Source organism: Salvelinus fontinalis, chromosome 1, assembly GCF_029448725.1.
Source record: "Salvelinus fontinalis isolate EN_2023a chromosome 1, ASM2944872v1, whole genome shotgun sequence".
NCBI classification, from domain to species: domain Eukaryota; kingdom Metazoa; phylum Chordata; class Actinopteri; order Salmoniformes; family Salmonidae; genus Salvelinus; species Salvelinus fontinalis.
The window spans coordinates 51,075,893-51,100,861 of record NC_074665.1 but is presented as its reverse complement, the minus strand read 5'-3'; the positions used below and the strand labels follow the sequence as shown (position 1 = coordinate 51,100,861).

At 39.3% G+C, this 24,969-nt stretch overlaps 1 protein-coding gene across 2 annotated transcripts in view; it reads right to left on the bottom strand.

The window, feature by feature from the left end:
• LOC129857348 (protocadherin-15-like) overlaps positions 1–24,969 on the bottom strand; it is a 311,697-nt gene that overhangs the window by 107,907 nt on the left and 178,821 nt on the right. For both annotated transcript variants that reach the window (XM_055925506.1, XM_055925513.1), the window contains 3 exons: positions 11,175–11,480; positions 10,505–10,735; positions 3,423–3,539 (listed from right to left, as the gene is read on the bottom strand). In XM_055925506.1, the coding sequence (XP_055781481.1) occupies positions 3,423–3,539; positions 10,505–10,735; positions 11,175–11,480 (654 nt within the window). The remainder of the gene's footprint in view (positions 1–3,422; positions 3,540–10,504; positions 10,736–11,174; positions 11,481–24,969) is intronic.

Here is a 24,969-nt window from a genome sequence, read left to right as displayed (position 1 = left end):
AACTGAGCAATACATACAGTATATTTTCTACAGTAAAAAAAGAGGTGACACAAAGGTAGAGTGGGAGTGTGGGAGAGAAAGGGACTAGAAAACAGACAGACAGACAATACACATGCACAGAAAGGGAGAGATACACTGTATGACCAAACGTATGTGGACAGCTGCTCATCGAACATCTCATTCCAAAATCATAGGGATTAACCATTTCACAATGTTCCTCTGTATCTCTTACGGTCGCCCCAGCATGAGATGTTTTATGCACGTCATGTCAGAATGCACTCACTGTTCCAAAATGTGATTATTATGCAACAGGACAGTCAACACGTGCTGCCTACTAATTATCTATAGGCTTGTTTCAACTTGTCAATTTCAAATTATTTTCTACCAAGTTGTATTTTCTAACAGCAGTTTGAATTGAGGTCTGTTCCTAATTCACATAGAAGTAGCCCATTTCAGCGATGCTGACAATTTATATTTGAGGCTTTACTGAGCCTTCTTCGAGGAGAGCCCAACGCACTTCACTCATGTTTGCGTGGATCATGTATGCATATATTTGCGCAGTCTTGCAAGAATTGGAGCATCTTCTTGCCGTTGGTCGCTTTGCCTTTCTTGTCCTTTTCCTTAAAAATAATAACTTTGGACATGGGTGCGTTCCTATCGAAGTAAGTTCCTTATTTTCTGTATATCGTGTTGTCGTTTCTACTGTAGGTGCATGTATAGAGCATAATGTATTTACAGTTTTATTCACATGTTTTCAAGTACTGGTGTGATAATGCATTCCGATTATTGCGTATTTTGTAACGGACACCTATGATGTGTGTAAAACACTTTTTTGATGGTTGTACTGATTATAATGAGCTAAGCTATTTGCCAGCTATGTGTGGCGCCATGTTTGTTGACATTATACAATGCATTCTGGGTGTCACGTAAACGTCTGTCAGACCAAACATGTTATAATGAGGTGAAAGAATGGTTCCCTCATCTTTCAGGTAAAATTTCGGAAGTGAATGAAGGGAAGTGGATGATCGTAGACAACACACCCTCTTCAAAATGCATAAAATTAACAGACCAAACTCATCTTGTCTGCTCATATTTTCTTTGGTTGATGCACACACAAAAAACATTCCGGGCACGCACAAACTACCCATCCTCGGATTACTTTTGATTTCTAGAAAGTGTTTTACTCAATTATTTCGATCAATGGTGATGTGATTAATTTTAAATAGTAATTGCTATTAGCTAATTCATTTTGTAGTTTCTGTCGGCCAAAAGTTATACAAATATGACAGCTTGTGTCAATCTTTCCGCTACGACAAATGTAGCCTACATTTTCCGGTTTGGATGATTGTGCTATGCTGTATCTACTTCTGTGAATCTCTGAACATTGCATCCAAAAAATAAACTGGTCACATTCTGGACATAACTTTGTAAGGACTGTGTTTGTGAAAAATATATCTGTGAAAAAAGTGGCCAGCTCAAATGCTGATTGTTGTGTCAATCGAAAATGGACGTTCTTAATAAGCGTTCTAATCACACTGGTTTGATCGTACGCAACAGGGACCACTACATAATGATCACAGACGTTTTTTGGCATGTGTGGAAAGGTTAGGCCCCCCCTTTCCTGTTATAACAGCCTCCACTCTTCTGGGAAGGCTTTCCACTAGATGTTGGAAAATTGCTGAAGGGGCTTGCTGCCATTCAGCCACAAGAGCATTAGTGAGGTGGTGATCTTAGGCTTGTGTGCAGCTGCTCGGCCATGGAAACCTATTTCCTGAAGCTCCTGACGAAGAGTTCTTCAACATTGTTAAGCTGATAAAACTCACATGTGGACCGCTACAGGGTCACAGTGACTCTATCGGTTTGAGTAATGACAACAAAATCACTTTAAGCAACTGTATTCAGATATATTAAGTGCAAAGGTTTGGAGTAATGAGAGAACATAGGCCCCCTACCCTGGTGGGAACACAACCAGCTGGAGGTACTTTCATTCCAATATCCTTTTCAAAAGACCCCCTGGGAGGGTATAACGAGCAGCCAGATTCGAGAAGTGTCAGATGAGGATTGTTAGGGAAAGCTGTATTGTGTTTGATGGACACAATTCACAGAAGAGTCCAATATAATGATGCAGACTATAAAAAAATGACAGATCACCCAATTATATAAATATCCTTGCCAAGAGACTGCCAGGGAGAGAGAGAAAGAGATGGGGAAAGGGGCAGAAACAAGTGAGAAAAATGTGAGACATTCACTAAGTGAGGAAGAGATGTGCCCCAAAAGTCTCTGTTTTTATTACATATTACTAATACATTTTCTGGCTAGCCAAACCACACTGCATCCCACTGCTGACTTGACGCAAAAGGTATGTTATTTGTAGGCACTAAAGAGCCCATGATACTTATTGTAAGATTAACCCGATGTCCTGGCTAAATTCCCCACCTGGCCCCTCAGACTACCTTGGTCACCTAATCATCCCCAGCTTCCAATTGGCTCGATACAACTTCTATCCTCCACCCTGCGACTTTTGCCCAGTTCAAAGCTAACTTGCTCTACACAGAACATATGCTACAGTAACCATTCAAGCTAACATGAACTTAACACTCTGATAACCTCAGGACTTTTAGGTTCATGTAACAATGCTATGTATTCGTTATAATGCAAAAACAACTCCAGTCTCAAAAGAACAGAGAGAGGGTGTGAGAGAGCATTTAAGGTAGAATGCTGACTCACCTATGGGGCTATTAAATACATATGTAGGTGATTACACTACCAATAAACCAACCTTAATTTGGCATTGAATTGATGATGCTGAACCACATTTTTCTGGGAACAAATGAACCTTTTTCTTTAGCATTTATTTGATTCCGAATGTCATTTCTTTATTGTATTGTCCTTTTTGTCCTATTGACAGAGCGAACGGGAAGCAGTAAAAATATGTGGTGTATGGTGGGCTGAATCACAAAAACCTATGCTGATTTTCCCCTGCCCCTGTGATAGGGGAAATCATTTCTGAGCACAACAGGGTGTCAAAATTCTGGTGCCATATGGTGTAATTTAATTCACAAAAAAAATTGTTTATACCAGAAAGGCTGTGTGGAACTGCTCAGCCATGTCAAAGCCAACGAAGACAGATACAAATAGACAGAAGGGTGAGACTGGAACGGTACTTAACAGAAGTAATCATCACATTATGATAACTGTGACAGAGGGAACAGAACAGATGCAACACAATCAGGTAGCTATTTTTACGAAGAGAACATTGGTTCTTGCTGGTAGTGCTGTATTTCACTACGCTGTGTAATAAACAATCATTTGTGTCATCAGCTGTGATGCAACGAGCTGTGAAAATAAGTATCCTCTTTAAGACCAATACATATGAATCTTAAATCTGAATCATTGGTCACTGAGCAGTCAGTGATACTCACAGGAGGGTCTTGGTCCTCAGCAAACACAGTGGTGATGACCGTTCCCTTCTCTGCATTGGGGGCCACCAGGCCCTTGTACAGCGCTTGGCTAAACACTGGCGAGAAATCATTCATATCCTGTGAATAAAAAGAAAAGGAATAGACGCATAAAGTACTGTAGGCTATTATGAATGTATAATATTCACTTTTTCTATCCCCAATGCTTTGGAGGTAAAGGAAAGAAAGTCTGGTTCAGAGCATGAATCATCACATGATTCAGTTTCATTGTATCCATTGTCAGTCACACAATTTATCAATCAGTCTGCAAGTGATAGCAAACATCACTGTCTTGCAAAGACGAATCTGACTAGAAAGACTGAGGGGGATGCTGAAGCTCAATGATGGATTATGCATTGCTTTGTCAGGGTCAAACTGAATCTGCTGGAAAGGTATTTTATCCTTTGCGATTGGAACTGCGATCTGCATGTCTATCTGACAAAGTTCAGTGGAAGCATTTATTATGTCACTTTAATAAATGTCACACGATGCTATATTTCAAATAATGTAATTGTTGAGGAAATGTGTCTGGCCCCAGACGTTGCTCTAGGACAGTGTATTCATATCTGATAATGAACTCATTAGTACACTGTAGTCAACATCAACTTGAACATCTTGAAGAATAATCTGGCCTAATTCACCATGTACTCTTATAATCTCCACCCGGCACAAACAGAAAAAAACTGGCCAGCACTCAGAGCTTGGTTCCTTTCTAGGTTTCTTCGTAGGATCCTGCCTTTCTAGGAAGTTTTTCTTCGCTTTTTTGCTTCTATATCGCATTGCTCTTTGGGGATTTAGGCTGGGTATCTGTATAGCACTTTGTGACAACTGCTGATGTTAAAATTGTTTATAAAATACATTTGATTGATTGATACTGTATGTTCCTAGGGCTGTGGTCGTCATTCAATTTTGTCAGCTGGTTATTGTCATGCAAAAGATTGCCGCTCTCATGTTAATTGACCGTTAATTAACATAAACATGTTTAACATCTCCAGGCTCCACTCATACAAGCCGCATACAAGCCTCTGATGCACGCCTTTGGAACATCTACAGTACATTTAAAAAGTCAAATGAATCAATTGAACATACACCATCACAATGAACCCATTATTTATTTTCCGCCATGAAGAACCTTTATTTCAGAAGAACAGAATATGAGTTGTCCTACTATATGTTTTCTGGCTATGCTCCATGCCATAGGCTGTAGGCTTATTCATTTGGCAGATAAGATATGCTTATAAGTACCATGCCATTATTTTATATTATATGATTTTATAGTAAGAATAATATAATTAAACTTAGCTGAATAAAACACAATGAATATTTTTCCCATTCCCGGAGCGAGAGTGGCTATGTTGAGTGTAAAAGTGATCATTTGAAACAGGTCCTACAGTATATACTAGATTTTGATTTTTTTGGCAACTTTAGTTGTGATTTGAGAAAGTCACCCAAAAAATATTGCGCTCTGTTCTTTGCCGCAGGATGCTGTTCTCTCATCAAGTGATCATATTTTCACCGATCAGGCTATTCTCAATTGAATCTAGTCTTTACAATTTAGAAAAATTGGTTTCAATTTAGAATGGCCCATTATCAAATGGGCAATAACAGGGGCAAGACAAAAAATGCATGTCATCTGTATGCACTGGAATAGCGAATGGAGGCCACTTTCCCGCCTGTACATTTTTCACTCACAATTGTGAGTGCCACAAGAGATTCCGCCCAAACTCTGTATGCTATGGGATAAATTTGGGAAAACAAGTATAATCTATTCGGGAACATCAGGAACATCAATAGTAACATGTTTTTGCAACAAAACATATTTAATTAAACTGTTGACAGCCCCTCTCTCTGCGCGCCGGAGTGAAGGCGAGACAGTAGGAGATGGAAGCTCGCGGTGGTGAGATATTCTGTAGCTAAAGGTAATGTGTCAGTCTATTAAGTAGGAAAATACAAATAAATTACTAGTCTATTCTAAATCTAAACCAAGCACTATAACTTTAGGCCAAATCTGAATTTGTTTAATTTACACCAGACCAATTATGTACCAAAGGTATCTTAAATCAGTATTATTTTTTTAAATTCTGCCATGTGTAATATGTGGTTGGCTGTGTATTGTATAACGGCACAATCATTATTTTAATAATTATGTTTTTTTCCCAATCTTGGCCTCATATATAGCCCTATGCTTATGCATTAGCTCTAATATGCATATGGGTGTTTTTAATTAATCATCACTTTAGAAAGCTCGTTGCATTAGACTTGGAAACAACATCCTCAACTAATATGTTTTCCACTCAGTTTCAACCTGTCGTTGAACTTCTTTCTTCAAATGTATCAATCACAGTCAGGTGACTTTTAAAAGCACACACTGTTTTGATGATGCCTTTGATGGGCATTTTTTATGGCATTTGCATTGATGTCAGAGTGGTTAGAGTGCATAAGACGAGATTACTGTGACTCAAAGGTCATGTAGAATTTTACTGGGTCATGACTCATGACTGCTGGTGTGGCGGTAATACGGTCACCGCAAGAGCCCTATATGTTCCCTGTTGTTTATTGAAACTCTACCGTGCCCGGAGGAGGAACTTTGATAGACTTTCTTCTCTGATCTCCCACCTCCCACTTTTCTGACAGCCTACTGTGACAGCCTACTGTGTCTCTGACAGAGAGGACAGAGGGACAGTTAGGTTAGTCAAAAACACACACATCCAGGGACGAAAGGAGAGTCCTTAGTGCAATCCGGCACAGTCCTTTTCACAGCACGAAGCAGGTCCTCCCCAACGGACGTCCTTGGAAACACTTCAGTTTCTATTGCTCTTCCTCACATAACAACAATAGAGGCATATTTCCTGCATAAGCATTTTCATTGACACTACGGCATGTGTTGATTTCCTACTGATATACAGTACCAGTCAAAAGTTTGACTGACCTTTAATGATGGACTGTCATTTCTCTTTGCTTATTTGAGCTCTTCTTGCCATAATATGGACTTGGTCTTTTACAAAATAATGCTATCTTCTGTATACACCCTTACCTTGTCATAACACAACGGATTGGTTCAAACACATTAAAAAGGAAATAAATTCCACAAATTAACTTTTAAGAAGGCAAACATGTTAATTGAAATGCATTCCAGGTGACTACCTCATGAAACTGTTTGAGTGAATGCCAAGAGTGTGCAAAGTTGTCATCAATGCAATGGGTGGCTATTTTGAAGAATCTCAAATATAAAATATATCTTGATTTGTTTGACACTTTTTTGGTTACTACATGATTTGGTTACTACATGCGTTATTTCATAGTTTTGATGTCTTCACTATTATTCTACAATGTAGAAAATAGTAAAAATAAAGAAAAACCCTTGAATGAGTAGGTGTGTCCAAACTTTAGACTGGTACCGTATGTCATGTTGAGTTTTAGTTTTATTTTTTCCTGAAATATACACTATGTTACCTTGCAAACTAGAATAGCCATTCCAACAATTACTGCCATGGGTCTCTCTTCTATCGCATTACATTTAATACTTTTTGTTGAGATCCTGGAAACGTAAAACCCCAAAGAGAGCAATAACATAACAGTGAACATGGCATTTATTTTAATCTCTCTCTCTCTCTTTCTCGCTCTCTCGCTCTCTCCCTCTAGATAGCCTAGTTCCGGGATGGAGGCCAAACACTGACACCATAATATACAATCAAGATCTTCAGCAGCAGCAATAGAACAAAACATTGATTCATATGATATAATGACATTTCTGATAGTATGGTTGAAGTGGGTCGGTCCTGAATAAACTATCTGATCTAACCATGTGTAGTGGACCTCACTGTGAAAGGCAAAGACTCAGGCAAAGATTTTTTCACAGGCACGTTTCCCGTCCATCTATATGCAGCTTGTGTTTTGTAGAGCTGACAAACTGTGATTCACTGCTTCTGCTTTCAATAACAAAGCCATGCCTTGGTGTTTTCCTCCTTTGTGCAGGTGGCGAATACACACACACACACACACACACACACACTCTATCAGATTCCACAGTGTGTTTTCAGAAACTGCGAGAAAATAAGGAAAAGTGTGTGAGTTTAATTACGAACCCCAGGACACAGGTAGAGTACACAATCAATCACGGTGAGGCCTTCCATTGAAATGAAACAAGAAAACCTTTAGAATAACACAAGAACAAATCAAACACAAAAGACTTCAAAAGCCTATGCAAGTGCTAAATGTAGGAAAGAAGGAAAATCATAGCGTCTCCTCCATCTCCACTCATAGGAACCCAGTTTGAATCCATTAGTCCCACTTTAATGCATGTGGGCCATATCAAATAACAGCCAGGAGGGTGTGATAACATAAGCACTACTTTGCCTTATCCCATCAAACACTGTTCCTGGGTGACTACAAGGAAACTGCATCAAACCCTATCCTTATCGGAGGACAAACTCACTCTACAGGTAGGCTGGGCTTGCAGAGGAACAACTTGAGGAACCACACTTCGCTTCCTGTCAAAATTGTGAATACAGAGTTGAAGTGAGCGGTTCCGCCATTGGGCTAAATAAAACCTACTTACACCCTGATAAAGCAAATGCACAACCACCTAAATATTGTATAAAGCAAATGCACACCTACTCAGTGGATGAAGTGTAAGAACTCAAGAGATAAGAACATGCACACATGCACACAGACGTATACATGCACTCACGCACGCACGCACGCCCACACACACACACAAACACACGCGCACACACAAACACACACACATAAATAGAGCGAGACACAGTGCGCCAAAACAGGAGGCGTCTAATCTTTTAGTTTCGATTGAGAGGCTAATCTCCTGAAAGATTGGAATGGGAAAACATGTGTCTCAAAAACCTCACATAATTGCAGTAACAACGCTAATGAGTCATTCAGCCCTGGAATAGCACCAGGGCTAACGCGACCGCAAGTTATCCATCAGCAGGGGTTTTCTTGAGGGCTTGAACGTAGCTTGCGATACGGTTGGGACCGCAGATAGTTCTGGGCTTGTGGCTGTCTAGATCCCTGCTGTTTGTTGTTGTTTCTTTCTTCCCTGTGACCTGCCCTGTCTGGAACTGCAAGAAGTAACAGCGTGGCCTAAATTGCTAACATGACAAAGACAAGGGCCTGTGGGAGTATTGGTGGGGACAGTGGTGTCTTTCTATCACAGGTGAGGATCTTTCAATGGACTGCTGAATGGGTTTTTTTCCCCTTCTTTTTTTGTTGCTCTTTTACACATGTCTATCACTGATAGACTACCCAGGAAATGGCTGAAAATAGCCAATAATAATATATGTAGCCTTAGAACCAAGGTTCATGAAATCAATAACATTCGGAGACTCACTTACATAATTCCTTTGATGATACAGAAGTAGCCATACAAGAATGTAACATCTACAGAAGTGACAGGAATGCTTATGGGGGAGATGTTGCTGTATATATTTAGAGCCATGTCCCTGTAATGCTGAGAGAAAATCTCATGTAAAGTGTTATTGAAGTGTTGCGGTTGTAGGTCAACCTGTCTCATCTAAAGCGTTTTTTTGGGGGTGTTGTTATAGGGCACCAAGTGCTAACAGTCAGTGCCTAAATAATGCGTGTGAAATGCTTGATAGTGTATGTGATGTAAACAGAGTGTTCTACTTTTTGTTGACCTGAATATTGATCAAGCTGTCAAGCTTATATCAAGCTGTCCACTCAAGAGAAAACTTCTCACTGTAACCAGTGCCTGCAATCTGTTTCAGGTTAATCAATCAACAAGGGTGTGTTTACAAACACTACAGGAACAAGATCATCCACATGTACGGTTCACATTTTTACTAACACTGTAGAACTTTGTTCAAAAGCTGTATTCATACCCATTAGATGCAGTGATCACAATATAGTGGCTATATCCAGGAAAGCCAAAGTTCCATGTGATTAATAAGGAGCATCCGGACGCTGAACTTGATGAATTAATGAAATTGCTGCTTACAATTATTGATAAACATGCACCTGTTAAGAAACGGACTGTTTCTAGAAGTGTTTCTAGAAGTGTTAAGGCTCTACGGATTGATGAAGGGTTGAACAACTGTTTGGTTGAAAGAGACAGGGCAAATGGAGTAGCTAATAAGTCTGGCTGCATATCTGACTGGCTGACTGACTGCAAATTGAGAAATTACGTGACTAAACTCAACAAAAATAAGAAGGAACTGTTTTATGAAGCCAAGATCAAATCAGATGGCTTATTCATCACAAAACCATTTGATGTTGGCAATTGTTTGAATGATTACTTTGTTGGCAAAGTGGGCAAACTTAGACAGAACATGCTTAGACAGAACAACAAACAGTGAGCCATCGTATTCATGCATAAAAAACTAATAATGAAAGAACAGCATTGTAAATTTGAATTTTGTTAAATTAGTGTGGGTGAGGTAGATTTGTTTTGCTATCCATCAATAATCCTGGCATTGACAACTTAGATGTAAAGCTACTGAGGATGGTAGCTGACTCTATAGCCTCTCCTATCTGTCATATCTTTAATCTGAGACTAGAGGAAAGTGTTTGTCCTCAGGCTTGGAGGGTAGCCAAAGTCATTCTGCTACCAGAACTCAGAGGATTTTCTTTAGTGGAAGCTTCTCTAATGTCAAACATGTAACGTGTAGTGTAGTGCTGGGCAGCTCTCAAGGACCTCTACAAATGTATTGCTTTGTTGATTTATGCCAGCACTACTTCTGCTGGGGGGCCATGAGGGTAAAGTAGTTGGAAACACATGTTTTATTCATCCTAACCAGAGGAGGAAATCTTCCAAATTATCTGTAGAGCACAGTGAGTAAAGAGTGACAGCAGACTATGACTATCACTTCTACAGTGCTGTTAGCCTTCACCACGTACACGTAAAGCAAGAAGTGCTTTTACCTTGATGAGGGCCATAACTTGCCTATTCTTCAAGCACTAGCCTACTAGTCACCATCACGAGTGGAAACAATGAGTGTGAAGCAACAGTATTTTTTACTCTTACTATCACTCATGACAAACACAGTGAATACAGAGCGACGTGATCGTACCGTGATCCGAATAGTGACGGTGGCCTCACCGGGGGGCATGGTCCCAGCCTGGTCGACGGCCTCCACCTGGAAGGTATAGGTGACCCCCATACCCATACTAGCCAGGTCCTCAAAGTCCAGGGTCTGCAGGACTGACAGCTCGCCTGAGATCAGGTTCACTGAGAACAGCTTCATGTCCTCCGCAGACTTGATACGGTACGTTACGTTAGAGAACAGGTCTGCATCCACCGCCTGGGATGGAGGGAGGGAGGAGAGAGGGAGGGATAAGAGAGAGAGTGAATAGAGAGAGGGATGGATGAGGTGCTGCAGTCAGAACCATTGCAATGAAATTCACATTTTTATAGATGTTTGCTACCAGCCTGGAAGAGAATGGCATTTGAAATGGAGGCCAAATTGGCTGATAGCTTTGAGACGCTTTGAAGTTAAAGGATGTTAAAGGGTGCATTTAATAGTTAAGCTGTTTGAAGCCCTTCATGCCCTGCACAAAGCCTGACAGAGAGATGGGGGGAGAGAGAGAGAAGCTACAGAGTCCCATCCCTCACACCCACACTTACACTGAGTCTCAGAACCACCATACTCATTGCTCAGTGAAGCTGTAGGACACATACCCGCACACATGCGCACTTGCACACACACACACATAGACAGGCAGACAGACAGACAGACTTACACTGAAGCGCAGCACCACAGTGTCCACAGGGCTGTTCTCGGGGACGTTGACAACATAGGTCTTCTGGGAGAACTCTGGGCTGTTGTCATCGATGTCTATCACAAGGACAGAGAGGGTGATGGTGGTCCTGCGGGGGTCCACCGCCGCATCAGAGGCCTCCACTATCAGGTCATACCGACTCCTGAGCTCCCGATCCAGAGGCACTGCGGTGAATATGCTGCCGTTCTCGTTGATGGTGAAGACACCTGGGTGGTTGACTATCCTGTAGCGCACCAGACCATTAGCCCCTGCATCTCGATCTGTGACCTGCAGGGGAAGCGTAAATATGTGGAGTGAAGAAGGGAAAGGTAAATATGGAAATATATAAGCAGTAAGGTACAAGGGGTTGTGCTATATCATGAATAAAGTCACAGTTAAAACTTACGCATGCACACACACTTTAATGTACACTTAAAAATGACTAAGCTAACACGGTTCTCATAAATTAAAGCCCAGTGTTAATTTCAATCAAATTTTCTGTTCACATTGAGATAAGTGTCTTTGTCACAGACATGACTAATCATCAAGGGCCATAAACCTCTTCCTATAAAGGGAATTCGTTGAATAGGGAAAATATGAGGTACATTTTGAGGATCCTTCAGGGTAGACAGAAAGTTAGTTACTTAACAAATTCTAAATCCCTAAATTAATATGACAGGTCATTGTTATTCCAGTGTGTGAGTGTGTGCAAGCATGTGTGTGAGTGTGTGTGCCATCATGGTTTTTGTGTGTGAACAGCAGACACAAATTCCTCTCTGTTGTAATCATGGTAAGAGGGAAAGAGGGAGAGGGAGGGAGAGAGAGAGAGAAGGGGGAAATACTTTGAAATCTGGTCACACTTCTCCTGCCACTGTTCGATTCAAGCCTGACTGCTGAGTTATTAACCCCGGCTAGGGATGGAAGGAGTAGCACAGAGAGAATCAAAGAAACAATTGAAAATGAGAGAGAGAGAGGGCTTAGATGGGGTAAGGGTGAGTTACCCCAATTTTGTATGACACAGAAAGCCAGATAAATGCTCAAAGCCACGGCTAAAGACTGAGCCCTGGCGTTAACCTTTCTAGGACACACGTTCCACTAGCGGAACCCCCCCACAACATTCCTCTGAAAAGGCAGCGCGGGAAATTCAAAAATATATTTTTTTAATATTTAACTTTCACACATTAACAAGTCCAATACAGCAAATGAAAGATAAACATCTTGTTAACCTGTTGAGGCTGGGGGCGCTGTTGTCACTATTTATGCTAATCGTGTAATTTTTGAAATGGCTTCCCACAAAATTCTTGATCGTACAATATGCATATTATTATTATTATTGGATAGAAAACAGTCTATAGTTTCTATAGGAGTTGAAATTTTGTCTCTAAGTGGAACAGAACCCATTCTACAGCAATTTCCCTGACATGGAGTCAGATTTCAGAAATGTTGGCCCCTGATCTGGAGTCAGTTAACTTCTTGAGAATACAGGGGGTGCTGTTTCGCATTAGCATAATTGCCTCTACAGATTAAACTGCCTCTTATTCAATTATTGCTGTTACTATATGCATATAACCATATACCAGTGGATAGAAAACAAGCTATGGTTTCTAAATCCGTTTCAATTTCGTCTCTGAGTGAAACACAGGTCATTTCACAGCACTTTCCCTGAGCCAGAAGAAGATTGCAAGATGTGTATGCTCGCTTCAACGCTCTGCCTATATATGGTCATGCCACCTATGACCCGAAACAGACTTCGTTCTTCTTCCTCTAGGTGTCAGGAAGTTGTCAGAGGAGAAATTTTTTGTTTATCTTGTACTGACGTGAAATAAGACCTATTTCTTTAGCGTGACCGACAACTTCCGGTTTTCTCAGAAGCGCGTCTTAGAGCTGCCATTGTCTTTTGTTATGCTGACGTTACGGATGAAAACTATCTCCGTCTCGAAGTTTGTTTGATACATGTGACCATATCACCGTAATGTATGTTTTTTCAATATAGTTTAATCAGATTATTAGAATTTTTTCGGGAGTTTTGCCGTGTTCCGTTCTTTGAGTTTTTTAACTTTGGACAGGGACCGTGCCACTCGACCAGTACCCAGGCTAAATGAAGAGGGGAAGTTGCCATTGTGAATGGATTGAACGACTCATCAGGACTAAGGACACCTTGATCAACATTCTGATGAAAGATCAGCAATAGTAAGAACCAATTTACGATGTTATTTCATATATTTGTCGTGCATGTGAACTGGTCGGGCGCGTCCAGCTGGTTCTGGCTGGCCTGGTTATGCTAATTTAGCGCTACATTTTGTTTTCGCTATAAAACATTTAAAAAATCTGAAATATTGTTTGGATTCACCAGATAAAAAACCCTGTAGCTAGCAACTCTTTTCTTGGTGCGTCATGCGCGTGGAGGACACCGACCCGCACCTGTTCCAAGCATTAGTGTTGGGAGTAATCTTTCTCCGGTCTTTAATTAATTTAAAGCTTTCAATGTCTGTACGCTGTGTATTTTTTCTGAAATGTTTTAAGACAAGTAATTAGTTATATAACGTTGGTCTCTGTAATTGTTCTAGCTGCATCAGCACTATATCAGATTGCAGCTGCAATGTAGAACTGTGATTTATACCTGAAAAATGCACATTTAAAAAAAAAAAACTATGCTATACCATAAATATGTTATCAGACTGTCATCTTATGAATTTGTTTGTTGGTTTGTGGCTATCAATATCTTAGTTTAGCCGAATTGGTGATAGCACCTGATGGAGTAAGAAACTGTTGGAGTAAGAAAATGGTGTCTTTTGCTAACGTGTTTAGCTAATAGATTTACATATTTTGTCTTCCCTGTAAAACATTTAAAAAATCTGAAATGGTGGTTTTATTCACAAGATCTGTGTCTTTCATTGGGTGTCTTGGACTTGTGATTTAATGATATTTAGATGCTACTATTTAATTGTGACGCTATGCTAGCGATGCTAATCAGTGTGGGGGAGGTGGGGGGTGCTCCCGGATCCGGGTTAGGTACTCTGTAGAGGTTAAAAGGCCACTGTTATTGTTATGAGTTTACGGACACTGCTTACGTCTTCCCCTGGATGCCTTTACGTGATGACGATTTGAATGGGGTCGATTGCGCGTTCACAGGCACTATAAATTAAAAAACCCTGTAGCTAGCAACTCTTTTCTTGGTGCGTCATGCGCGTGGAGGACACCGACCCGCACCTGTTCCAAGCATTAGTGTTGGGAGTAATCTTTCTCCGGTCATGTTAAGACTCGTTATAGGAGTTAAAAACATCATAAGGTAGTTAATTTAAAGCGTTTTATAGCAATTTATATCCGTTTAGTGCGATTTTGGGACATTTATTTCTGAAACGCTGTGAATCGCTGGGCACGCTTCCAGTTCATCCCGAACGCAGTTGGCATTTCCACATGGCAAGAGGACAACTTTCCACCAAAAGACGATTAGACCCAAGAAAGGATCCTTTGCCCAAGATACTGATGGAAGAACAGCTCAAAGTAGGAAATTTTTATTATGATAAATCGTGTTTCTGTCGAAAAATGTTAGTGGCTTAGGACGCCATGTTTTTTGACGTAGCTTCGCTTGGCGCAAACTGTATTGAAAAGTAAGGATAATTTAAAAAATGTAATTCCGCGATTGTATTAAGAATTAAATTGTCTATCAATCGCTGTCCACCCTATATTTTTTAGTCACGTTTATGAGTATTTATGTATAAGAGTAGATCACTGTCTAATATGGCGCACCAACATTTTCTCACCAGCTGGGCTACTTTTGTCATTGTGTAACCGTGATTTTGGTGGCTAAATATGCACATTTTCGAACAAACTGTATATGTATGTTGTAATGTGATGTTACAGGGGTGTCATCTGAAGAATTCTGAGAAGGTTAGTGAAAAAAATAATATATTTTGGCGATGTTTACGTTATCGCTCTCTTTGGCTAGAATCAATGCTGGGCTGCTATGTGCTATGTGCTATGCTAATATAACGATTTATTGTGTTTTCGCTGTAAGACACTTAGAAAATCTGAAATATTGTCTGTATTCACAGGATCTGTGTCTTTCGATTAGTGTATGCTGTGTATTTTTACGAAATGTTTGATGATTAGTAGTTAGGTAAACACGTTGCTCATTGTAATTATTCTAGTCCATTTGTGACGGTGGGTGCAATTGTAAACTATGCCAGCTACCTGAAATATGCACATTTTTCTAACAAAACCTATCCCATACCATAAATATGTTATCAGACTGTCATCTGATGAGTTTTTTTCTTGGTTAGGGGCTATAAATATCTTAGTTTAGCCGAATTGGTGATAGCTACTGGTGTTAGTGGACAAATAAAAGATGGTGGATTATGCTAATGTGTTTTTAGCTAATAGATTTACATCTTTACATATTGTGTCTTCCCTGTAAAACATTTTAAAAATCGGACACGTTGGCTGGATTCACAAGATCTGTGTCTTTCATTAGCTGTATTGGACTTTAACCTCTACCGAGTACCTAACCCGGATTCGGGAGCACCCCCCACCCCCCCCCCCACACTGATTAGCATCGCTAGCATAGCGTCACAATTAAATAGTAGCATCTAAATATCATTAAATCACAAATCCAAGACACCCAATGAAAGACACAGATCTTGTGAATAAAGCCACCATTTCAGATTTTTAAAATGTTTTACAGGGAAGACACAATATGTAAATCTATTAGCTAAACACGTTAGCAAAAGACACCATTTTTTTACTCCAACAGTTTTTTCCTGCGTCAGTAGCTATCACTAATTCGACTAAATGAAAATATATATAGCCACTAACCAACAAACAAATTCATAAGATGACAGTCTGATAACATATTTATGGTATAGCATAGTTTTTTTTTTTTAAATGTGCATTTTTCAGGTATAAATCACAGTTCTACATTGCAGCTGCAATCTGATATAGTGCTGATGCAGCCAGAACAATTACAGAGACCAACTTCATATAACTAATTACTTGTCTTAAAACATTTCAGAAAAAATACACAGCGTACAGATATTGAAAGCCCAACATCTGGTGAATCCAAACAATATTTCAGATTTATTAAATGTTTTATAGCGAAAACAAAATGTAGCGCTAAATTAGCATAGCCACGCCAGCCAGAACCAGCTGGGCGCGCCCGACCAGTTCACATGCACGACAGATATATGAAATAACATCGTAAATTGGGTCTTACTATTGCTGATCTTTCATCAGAATGTTGATAAAGGTGTCCTTAGTCCTGATGAGTCGTTCAATCCATTCACAATGGCAACTTTCCCTCTTCATTTAGCGTAGGTACTGGTCGACTAGCACGGTTCTGTCCAAAGTTAAAAAACTCACAGAACGGAACACGGCAAAACTCCCGAAAAAACTCAAATAATCTGATTAAACTATATTGAAAAAACATACATTAAGATGATATGGTCACATGTATCAAACAAACTTCGAGACGGAGATAGTTTTCATCCGTAACGGCAGCATAACAAAAGACAATTGCACCTCTAAAACGCGCGTTTCAGAAAACCGGAAGTTGTCGGTCACGCTAAAGAAATAGGTCTTATTTCACGTCAGTACAAGATAAACAAAAAATTTCTCCTCTGACGTCTTCCTGACACCCAGAGGAAGACGAATGAAGTGTGTTTCGGGTCATAGGTGGCGTGACCATATATAGGCAGAGCGTTGAAGCGAGCATTCACATCTTGCAATCTTCTTCTTGCTCAGGGAAAGTGCTGTCAAATGACTTGTGTTTCACTCAGAGACAAAATTGAAACGGTTTTAGAAACCATAGCTTGTTTTCTATCCAATGGTATATGGTTATATGCATATAGTAACAGCAATAATTGAATAAGAGGCAGTTTAATCTGTAGAGGAAATTATGCTAATGCGAAAACAGCACCCCCTGTATTCTCAAGAAGTTAATGTGTGAAAGTTAAATATTTTAAAAAAAAATTTTTTTTGAATTTCGCGGCACTGGTTTTTCAGTGGGGGTGGGGGGGGAGTGCCGCTAGCGGCACCCTCATCCTAGACAGGTTAATATACCCATTGTGTCCGATTTAAAAAAATGCTTTACAGCGAAAAACACAACATATGATTACGTTAGATCACAGCCAAGTCCAAAAAACACACAGCCATTTTCCCAGGCAAAGATAGGAGTCACAAAAAGCAGAAATAGAGATCAAATTAATCACTAACCTTTGATGATCTTCATCAGATGACACTCATAGGACATCATGTTACAAAATACATGTATGTTTTGTTCGATAATGTGCATATTTATATCCAGAAATCTTAGTTTACATTGGTGCCATGTTCAGAAATGCCTCCAAAATATCCGGAGAAATTGCAGAGAGCCACATCTTATAACAATTTGATGAAAGATACATGTTTTACATATAATTAAAGATACACTTGTGCAACCGCTGTGTCAGATTTCAAAAAACTTTATGTAAAAAGCACACCATGCAATAATCTGAGACGGCGCTCAGATATAAAAAACATTTCTCGCCATTTTGGAGTCAACAGAAATTACATCATAAATATTCCCTTACCTTTGATAATCTTCATCAGAATGCACTCCCAGGAATCTTAGTTCCAAAATAAATTGTTCTTTTGTTCGATAATGTCAATTATTTATGTCCAAGTAGCTACTTTTGCTAACACGTTTTGTACACATGTCCAAACGCTCGCGCAGGTCCCGCATAACGACGGACGAAAACTTCAAAAAGTTATAATACAGGTCGAATAAACTTATCAAACTAAGTAGAGAATCAATCTTCAGGATGTTGTTATCATATATATCCAATAACGTTCCAACCGGAGCATTCCTTTGTGTCTACAGAAGTACTGGAACGCAAGGCGATATCATTTGGAATGCGCTTGACCAACAACTGGCACTCTGCCAGTCCACTGACTGAAACAGTTCCCATCCGGCCCCACATCACAGTAGAGGCTTCATTCAACGTTCTACAGACTGTTGATATCTAGTGGAAGGTGTAGCAAGTGCAAACAAATCCATATCTTAAAGGGATTTGAATAGGCAATGAGTTGAAAATCAACCAGCCTCAGAATTTCCACTTCCTGTTTGGAAGTTTGCCTGCCATATGAGTTCTGTTATACTCACAGACATAATTCAAACAGTTTTAGAAACTTCAGAGTGTTTTCTATCCAATAGTAATAAAAATATTATATATATTATATGCATATATTAGCATCTGGGACAGAGTAGGAGGCAGGTCACTCTGGGCATGCTATTCATCCAAAGTGAAAATGCTGCCCCCTATCCCTAAAAAGTTGAAACCTTCCAAAAACAGAAGAAAGACCAACATGCCAATATGTGACCCGATTGAGGAAACTAGGCATATGTTGCAAGTTACAACTTCACAGGAGAGCTGTTTGAAAGTAAACATAATTTAGCGTTTTTTGGCAGAAATGCCTTCTCGAACTTGTGAACATTCATGTGCCTTAAAATCAAACTTGTATGTCATCTGTAAATACTAATAAAAAAATTGTAAATTACGAGCCTAGTTGGTTAAGCCACAGAAAAAGTGAGCAACCGTCCCGCTAGCCATGATTGGCTGAGATAATGAGTAGGCTGGACATGCCGAGAGATGAGGATTGGTCTGTCATATAGCACACGTCTGTCTATTGGAACTGATCAGTATGTCAACGTAATCGTGTCCAACGCGGCTTTATTTATTTTTTATCGTGTAGTAAAACTGCATAAACCTAATGTCAAGTTAAAGTGTACTGTTAGCTAGCAATCGTTAGCTGGCTAGCTCGCTAGCTAATGTTATGTGTATGCTCTCCACTTTATGGTGGACCGAGTTTTGAAATCAGTGGAATTTGAGTAAGATAGCTAAGGAGATAGAGAAAACAACAGTCTTTATTACATCGTGCATGGCATCAGACAGGAGACGCATCCAACCATGATGTATACTGGTAAGATAGTCTAGCTAGCTACATTTTCAGATATTACACATTTCTAATTTTGACAGAAAGTGTTTTCATTTCAAGCTTACTGTTAGCTAGCTAACATTAGCTGGCTGGGTCGCTAGCTAACGCTATGTGTATGATCTAATTCTTCATATCTCAGACACATTTGTTTGACTAGTTATAGTCATAGAACCTGGTTGGTTAGCTACCTGCAAATCAATGCAGGGTATTAACGTCATGAGTTGTGATTATGGTCCATTGTTTAGCTAGCTAGCTAGCTACATGTCTTAGCAAAAGACCCCACTCTAATTTTGACAAAGTATTTTCATTTCAAGTTAGTGTGCTGTTAGCTACCTAGCTAACGTTAGCTGGCTGGCTCACTAACTAACGTTATGTCATGTGTTGGGATTAATTTTTTACTTGGCTAGATATCTAGCTCCATTTCTTAACAAAAGACTTTCATATTTAGTGTGTCAGTGCGCAGAATAACTGATGAATTTTTGGACGCTCAACACCCATTGAATATGTCCGTGCCAGTAAACGTTGGCAACAAAGCGTAATTCAATTGTTGCCAGCAGCACTGTTACAGTCACCAACGCTCTGGATAACATGAAAACTTCCTAACCAGCTCTGTTAGGGGGAGTAAAACGGTCAGAGTGGGGTGTTCTCTCATTATGTGTCTGGAAGTAGCTAACCAGTTAGCTTGGGTGTTTGATTGTCGTTGTGAGGTCAGAGCTTTCGGAACAACCTTACTTATTGGCCAGAGCGTCTAGTGTACGCTCTGAACGCGAAACGGTCTGAATTTATGAACGGACAATCTGACAGCACAGTTGCAATCACCAAAACTCTGGATAACATACTGTAACAGCCTAACCAGCTCTGCTAGGGCGAATAATGTTCAGTGTCCTGTTGTCTCTCTCTAAGATGCCTGGAAGTAGCTGGCAAGTTAGTACAGAACGCACGGATCAACCCTTAAAGAGATGGGTGGGGTTAAGGTATAAGGTATGGCAGGTAGCCTAGTGGTTAGAGCATTGGGCCAGTAACTGAAAGGTTGCTAGATCAAATCCCTAAGCTGACAAGGTAAAAATATGTCGTTCTGCCCCTGAACAGGGCAGCTAACGCACTGTTCCTAAGTTGTCATTGCAAATAAGAATTTGTTCTTAACTGACTTGCCTAGTTAAATAAAAGTCAAACATAAAAATAGGGTGTGAACTATGCTGAATGGGTGTAGACAAAGGGCTCTCCAAAAGTAGTACATTGATAGATAGTTTTACAAGTGAGTTTAAGGTTTATCAACCTTCAAAGCATAATTACTTTCCCATTGTTTCCTCAAATGCAGTGTATGATATACCATTTTGTAGGTCTGAGCCTCTACTTTTATCCAATGTAAAAAACAGAAATTCAAATGTTGCTACATCCAAGTGGTGAGTCACATATCTGCAAATTAACCACAACAGTTGACATCATTATGCACCCCACAGCTCACTGGCTTTTCAAAGGGCCAAATTCCTGTAATAAATGGTAAATTAACTTATTGTGAATAGGGGGGCGCTGTTTTCACTTTGGAAAAAATTGTGCCCAAATTAAACGGCTTCGTACTCTAGATCATACAATATGCATATTATTACTATTGGATAGAAAACACACTGAAGTTTCTAAAACTGTTTGAATTATATTTGTGAGTAAAACAGAACTCATTTGGCAGCAAACTTCCATATAGGAAGTGAAAAATCTCAAAACGAGGCTCTGTGTCAGTGCCTGCCTATTCAACTGGCTTTTATTTATGGATCTGTATGCACTTCATATGCCTTCCACTAGATGTCAACAGGCAGTAGAAGGTTGAATGGGGTGTCTAGCTTGATCTGAGGTCGAACAAGAGCTCTTGGAATGACGTGTCCAGAACTTCCTTTCTCTACCTAGGCGCGGGAAGCACCTCCCTATTGTCTTATGGTAAGCGTTCGGTATACACGGCTAATATCTCCGTCTTTGTTTTTATTTGATACATATTAGAAAAACATCATAAAGTAGGTTTTTTCAACCGAGTTTCATCAGTTTATTCAACGTTTAATGGGACTTTTGGAGTTTTCCGTTCTCTGCGTCGAGAGAAATTGGGAACGTCATCAACATTGGCTAGCCTTGTGGAGCGAATTCGACAGGAGAGAAGGACATTCTAAAACCAAACAACGATTTATTCTGGACAAAGGACTCCTTGTACAAGATTCTGATGAAGCTCAGCAAAAGTAAGAACAATTTATGATCTTATTTCGTATTTCTGTGGAAAATGTTAAGTCCTATTATTCGCGTTTTGGCGGGCGCTGTCTCGCTATGACGTAAGCTGTTTGTTATGGTAAAGTTATTTTTAAAATCTAACACGGCGGTTGCATTAAGAACTAGTGTATCTTTCATTTGCTGTCCAAGATGTAATTTTTTGTAAAGTTTATGATGAATTCTTTGGTCAGATTAGGTGTCCAAAATTAGTGTCCAAAATAGCTCCGGACAATTTGGTGAATCGATGCTACATATTCACAATGTATAACCACGGTTTGCAGCTCTAAAAATGCACATTTTCGAACAAATCATAAGTGTATTGTATAACCTGATGTTATAAGACTGTCATCTGATGAAGTTGGTCAAGGTTATTGATTAATTTTATATCTTTTGCTGGTTTTTGCGATCGCTACCTTTTGCTGCTAATAAATGCATTTGTGTGTTTGGCTATTGTGGTAAGCTAATATAATGCTATATTGTGTTTTCGCTGTAAAACACTTAAAAAATCGGAAATATTGGCTGGATTCACAAGATGTTTATCTTTCATTTGCTGTACACCATGTATTTTCATAAATGTTTTATGATGAGTATTTAGGTATTTCACGTTGCTCTCTGTAATTATTCTGGCTGCTTTGGTGATATTTTTGATGGTAGCTGCAATGTAAAACTATGATTTATACCTCATATATGCACATTTTCGAACAAAACATAAATGTATTGTATAACATGTTATAAGACTGTCATCTGATGAAGTTGTTTCTTGGTTAGTGACTAATTATATCTCTATTTGGGCGGTTTTGTGATAGCTACCTATGCGGTAGAAAAATTGTGAAAATATGCGGTTGAGTCTTTTGCTATTGTGGTTAGCTAATAGAAATACATATTGTGTTTTCGCTGTAAAACACTTTAAAAATCGGAAATGATGGCTGGATTCACAAGATGTTTATCTTTCATTTGCTGTATTGGAATTGTGATTTCATGAAAATTATATTATATGATATTCCTTTCGCGTTAGGCTAGGCTATGCTAGTCAGCTTTTTTGATGAGGATGCTCCCGGATCCGGGATGGGTAGCAATGAAAGGTTAACTCGCATAGTTGCCTGTCCTACTCCCGACCAAAAGCCTGTGTGATTTATAATTTTTATCAGTCAATGTAATTTTGTTTCACTGACTCTGTCTGTATATTTGATTAATTGATCTCTGGCTGGACAAGTGGAAGTGGTAGCTCATTGTTTCGTTTGCTCATCTATCACTGATCAAAAACATTTAGAATGCAATAATGTAGCCTAAATCAAGTGTATTATTACTGCATCACGTAGTAGCCTTATATTGCTTTAAATAGAGCCTAGGCTATTTTCCAATCATCCTGACTCCTTAACCTGTTGGGGATGGGGGCGCTGTTTAGACTATTTATGCTAATGTGGCTAATTTTTTAAACGGCTTCCCACAAAATCCTTGATCGTACAATATGCATATTATTATTATTATTGGATAGAAAACAGTCTATAGTTTCTATAGGAGTTGAAATTTTGTCTCTAAGTGGAACAGAGCCCATTCTACAGCAATTTCCCTGACATGGAGTCAGATTTGAGAAACGTTGGCCACTTTTCTGAAGTCATTTAAACGGGCACTGTCGTTGCTATGACTATACGGACACTTCTTACGTCTTCCCCTGGATGCCTTTACGTGATGACGATTCCAACGGGCTCGATTGCTCGTTCACAGGCCCTACAAATGAAAAAAACCTTTAGCTAGCAAGTCTTTTCTTGCTGCGTAACGCGCGTGGAAGACACCGACCCTCTCCTGTTCCAAGCATTAGTTTAGCCTGTTATATTTCTCCGGTCATCTTTTCACTCGTTATAGGAGTTACAAACATCACAAAGTAGTTAATTTAAAGCGTTTTATAGCAATTTATATCCGTTTAGTGCGATTTTGGGACATTTATTTTTGCAACGATGTGAAAAGTTGGTCACGCTTTTCAGTTCATCCCGAACGTAGTTGACATTTCCACATGGCAAGAGGACAGCTTTCCACCAAAAGACGATTTCTCCCAAGAAAGGATCCTTTGCCCAAGATACTGATGGAAGAACAGCTCAAGGTAGGACATTTTTATTATGATAAATCGTGTTTCTGTCGAAACATTTTAGTGGCTTAGGACGCCATGTTTTTTGACGTAGCTTCGCTTGGCGCAAACTGTATTGAAAAGTAAGGATAAATTAAAAAATGTAATAACGCAATTGTATTAAGAATTAAATTGTCTATCAATCCCTGTCCACCCTATATTTTTTAGTCACGTTTATGAGTATTTATGTATAAGAGTAGATCACTGTCTAAGTGGCGCAAGGACGTTTTCTTTACCAGCTTGTCTACATTTCACATTGTCTAACCATGATTTTGGTGGCTAAATATAAACATTTTCGATCAAACTGTATATGCATGTTGTAATGTGATGTTACAGGAGTGTCATCGGAAGAATTCTGAGAAGGTTAGTGAAAAAATTAATATCTTTTGGCGATGTTGACTTTTATCGCTCACTTTGGCTAGAATCAATGCTGGGCTGCTAATTGCTATGTGCTAAGCTAATATAACGATTTATTGTGTTTTCGCTGTAAGACACTTAGAAAATCTGAAATATTGTCTGTATTCACAGGATCTGTGTCTTTCGATTCGTGTATGCTGTGTATTTTTACGAAATGTTTGATGATTAGTAGTTAGGTAAACACGTTGCTCATTGTAATTATTCTAGTCCATTTGTGATGGTGGGTGCAATTGTAAACTATGCCATATACCTGAAATATGCACTTTTTTCTAACAAAACCTATCCCATACCATAAATATGTTATCAGACTGTCATCTAATGAGTTTTTTTGTTGGTTAGGGGCTATAAATATCTTAGTTTAGCCGAATTGGTGATGGCTACTGGTGTTGGTGGACAAATAAAAGATGGTGGAATATGCTAATGTGTTTTTTAGGTAATAGATGTACATCTTTACATATTGTGTCTTCCCTGTAAAACATTTTAAAAATCGGAAATGTTGACTGGATTCATAAGATCTGTGTCTTTCATTAGCTGTATTGGACTTTAATGTGTGAAAGTTAAATATTTTAAAAAAATATTTTTTTTGAATTTCGCGGCACTGGTTTTTCAGTGGGGGGGGGGGGGGGAGTGCCGCTAGCGCCACGCTGATCCTAGACAGGTTAAAGTAATGATGGACTGTCGTTTCTCTTTGCTTATTTGATCTGTTCTTTCCATAATATGGACTTGGTCTTTTAGCAAATAGGGTGGCTATCTTCTGTATACCACCCCTACCTTGTCACAACACAACTGATTGGCTCAAACACATTAAGAAGGAAATAAATTCCACAAATTACAAGTTAATTGAAATGTATTCCAGGTGACTGGTATACACAAGCTGCTTGTGATAATGCAGAGTGTGCAAAGCTGTTATCAAGGCAAAGGGTGGCTACTTTGAAGAATCTGAAAAATAAAACATATTTTGATCTGTTTAACACTTTTTTGGTTACTACATGATTCCATATCTGTTATGGAATCATGTAG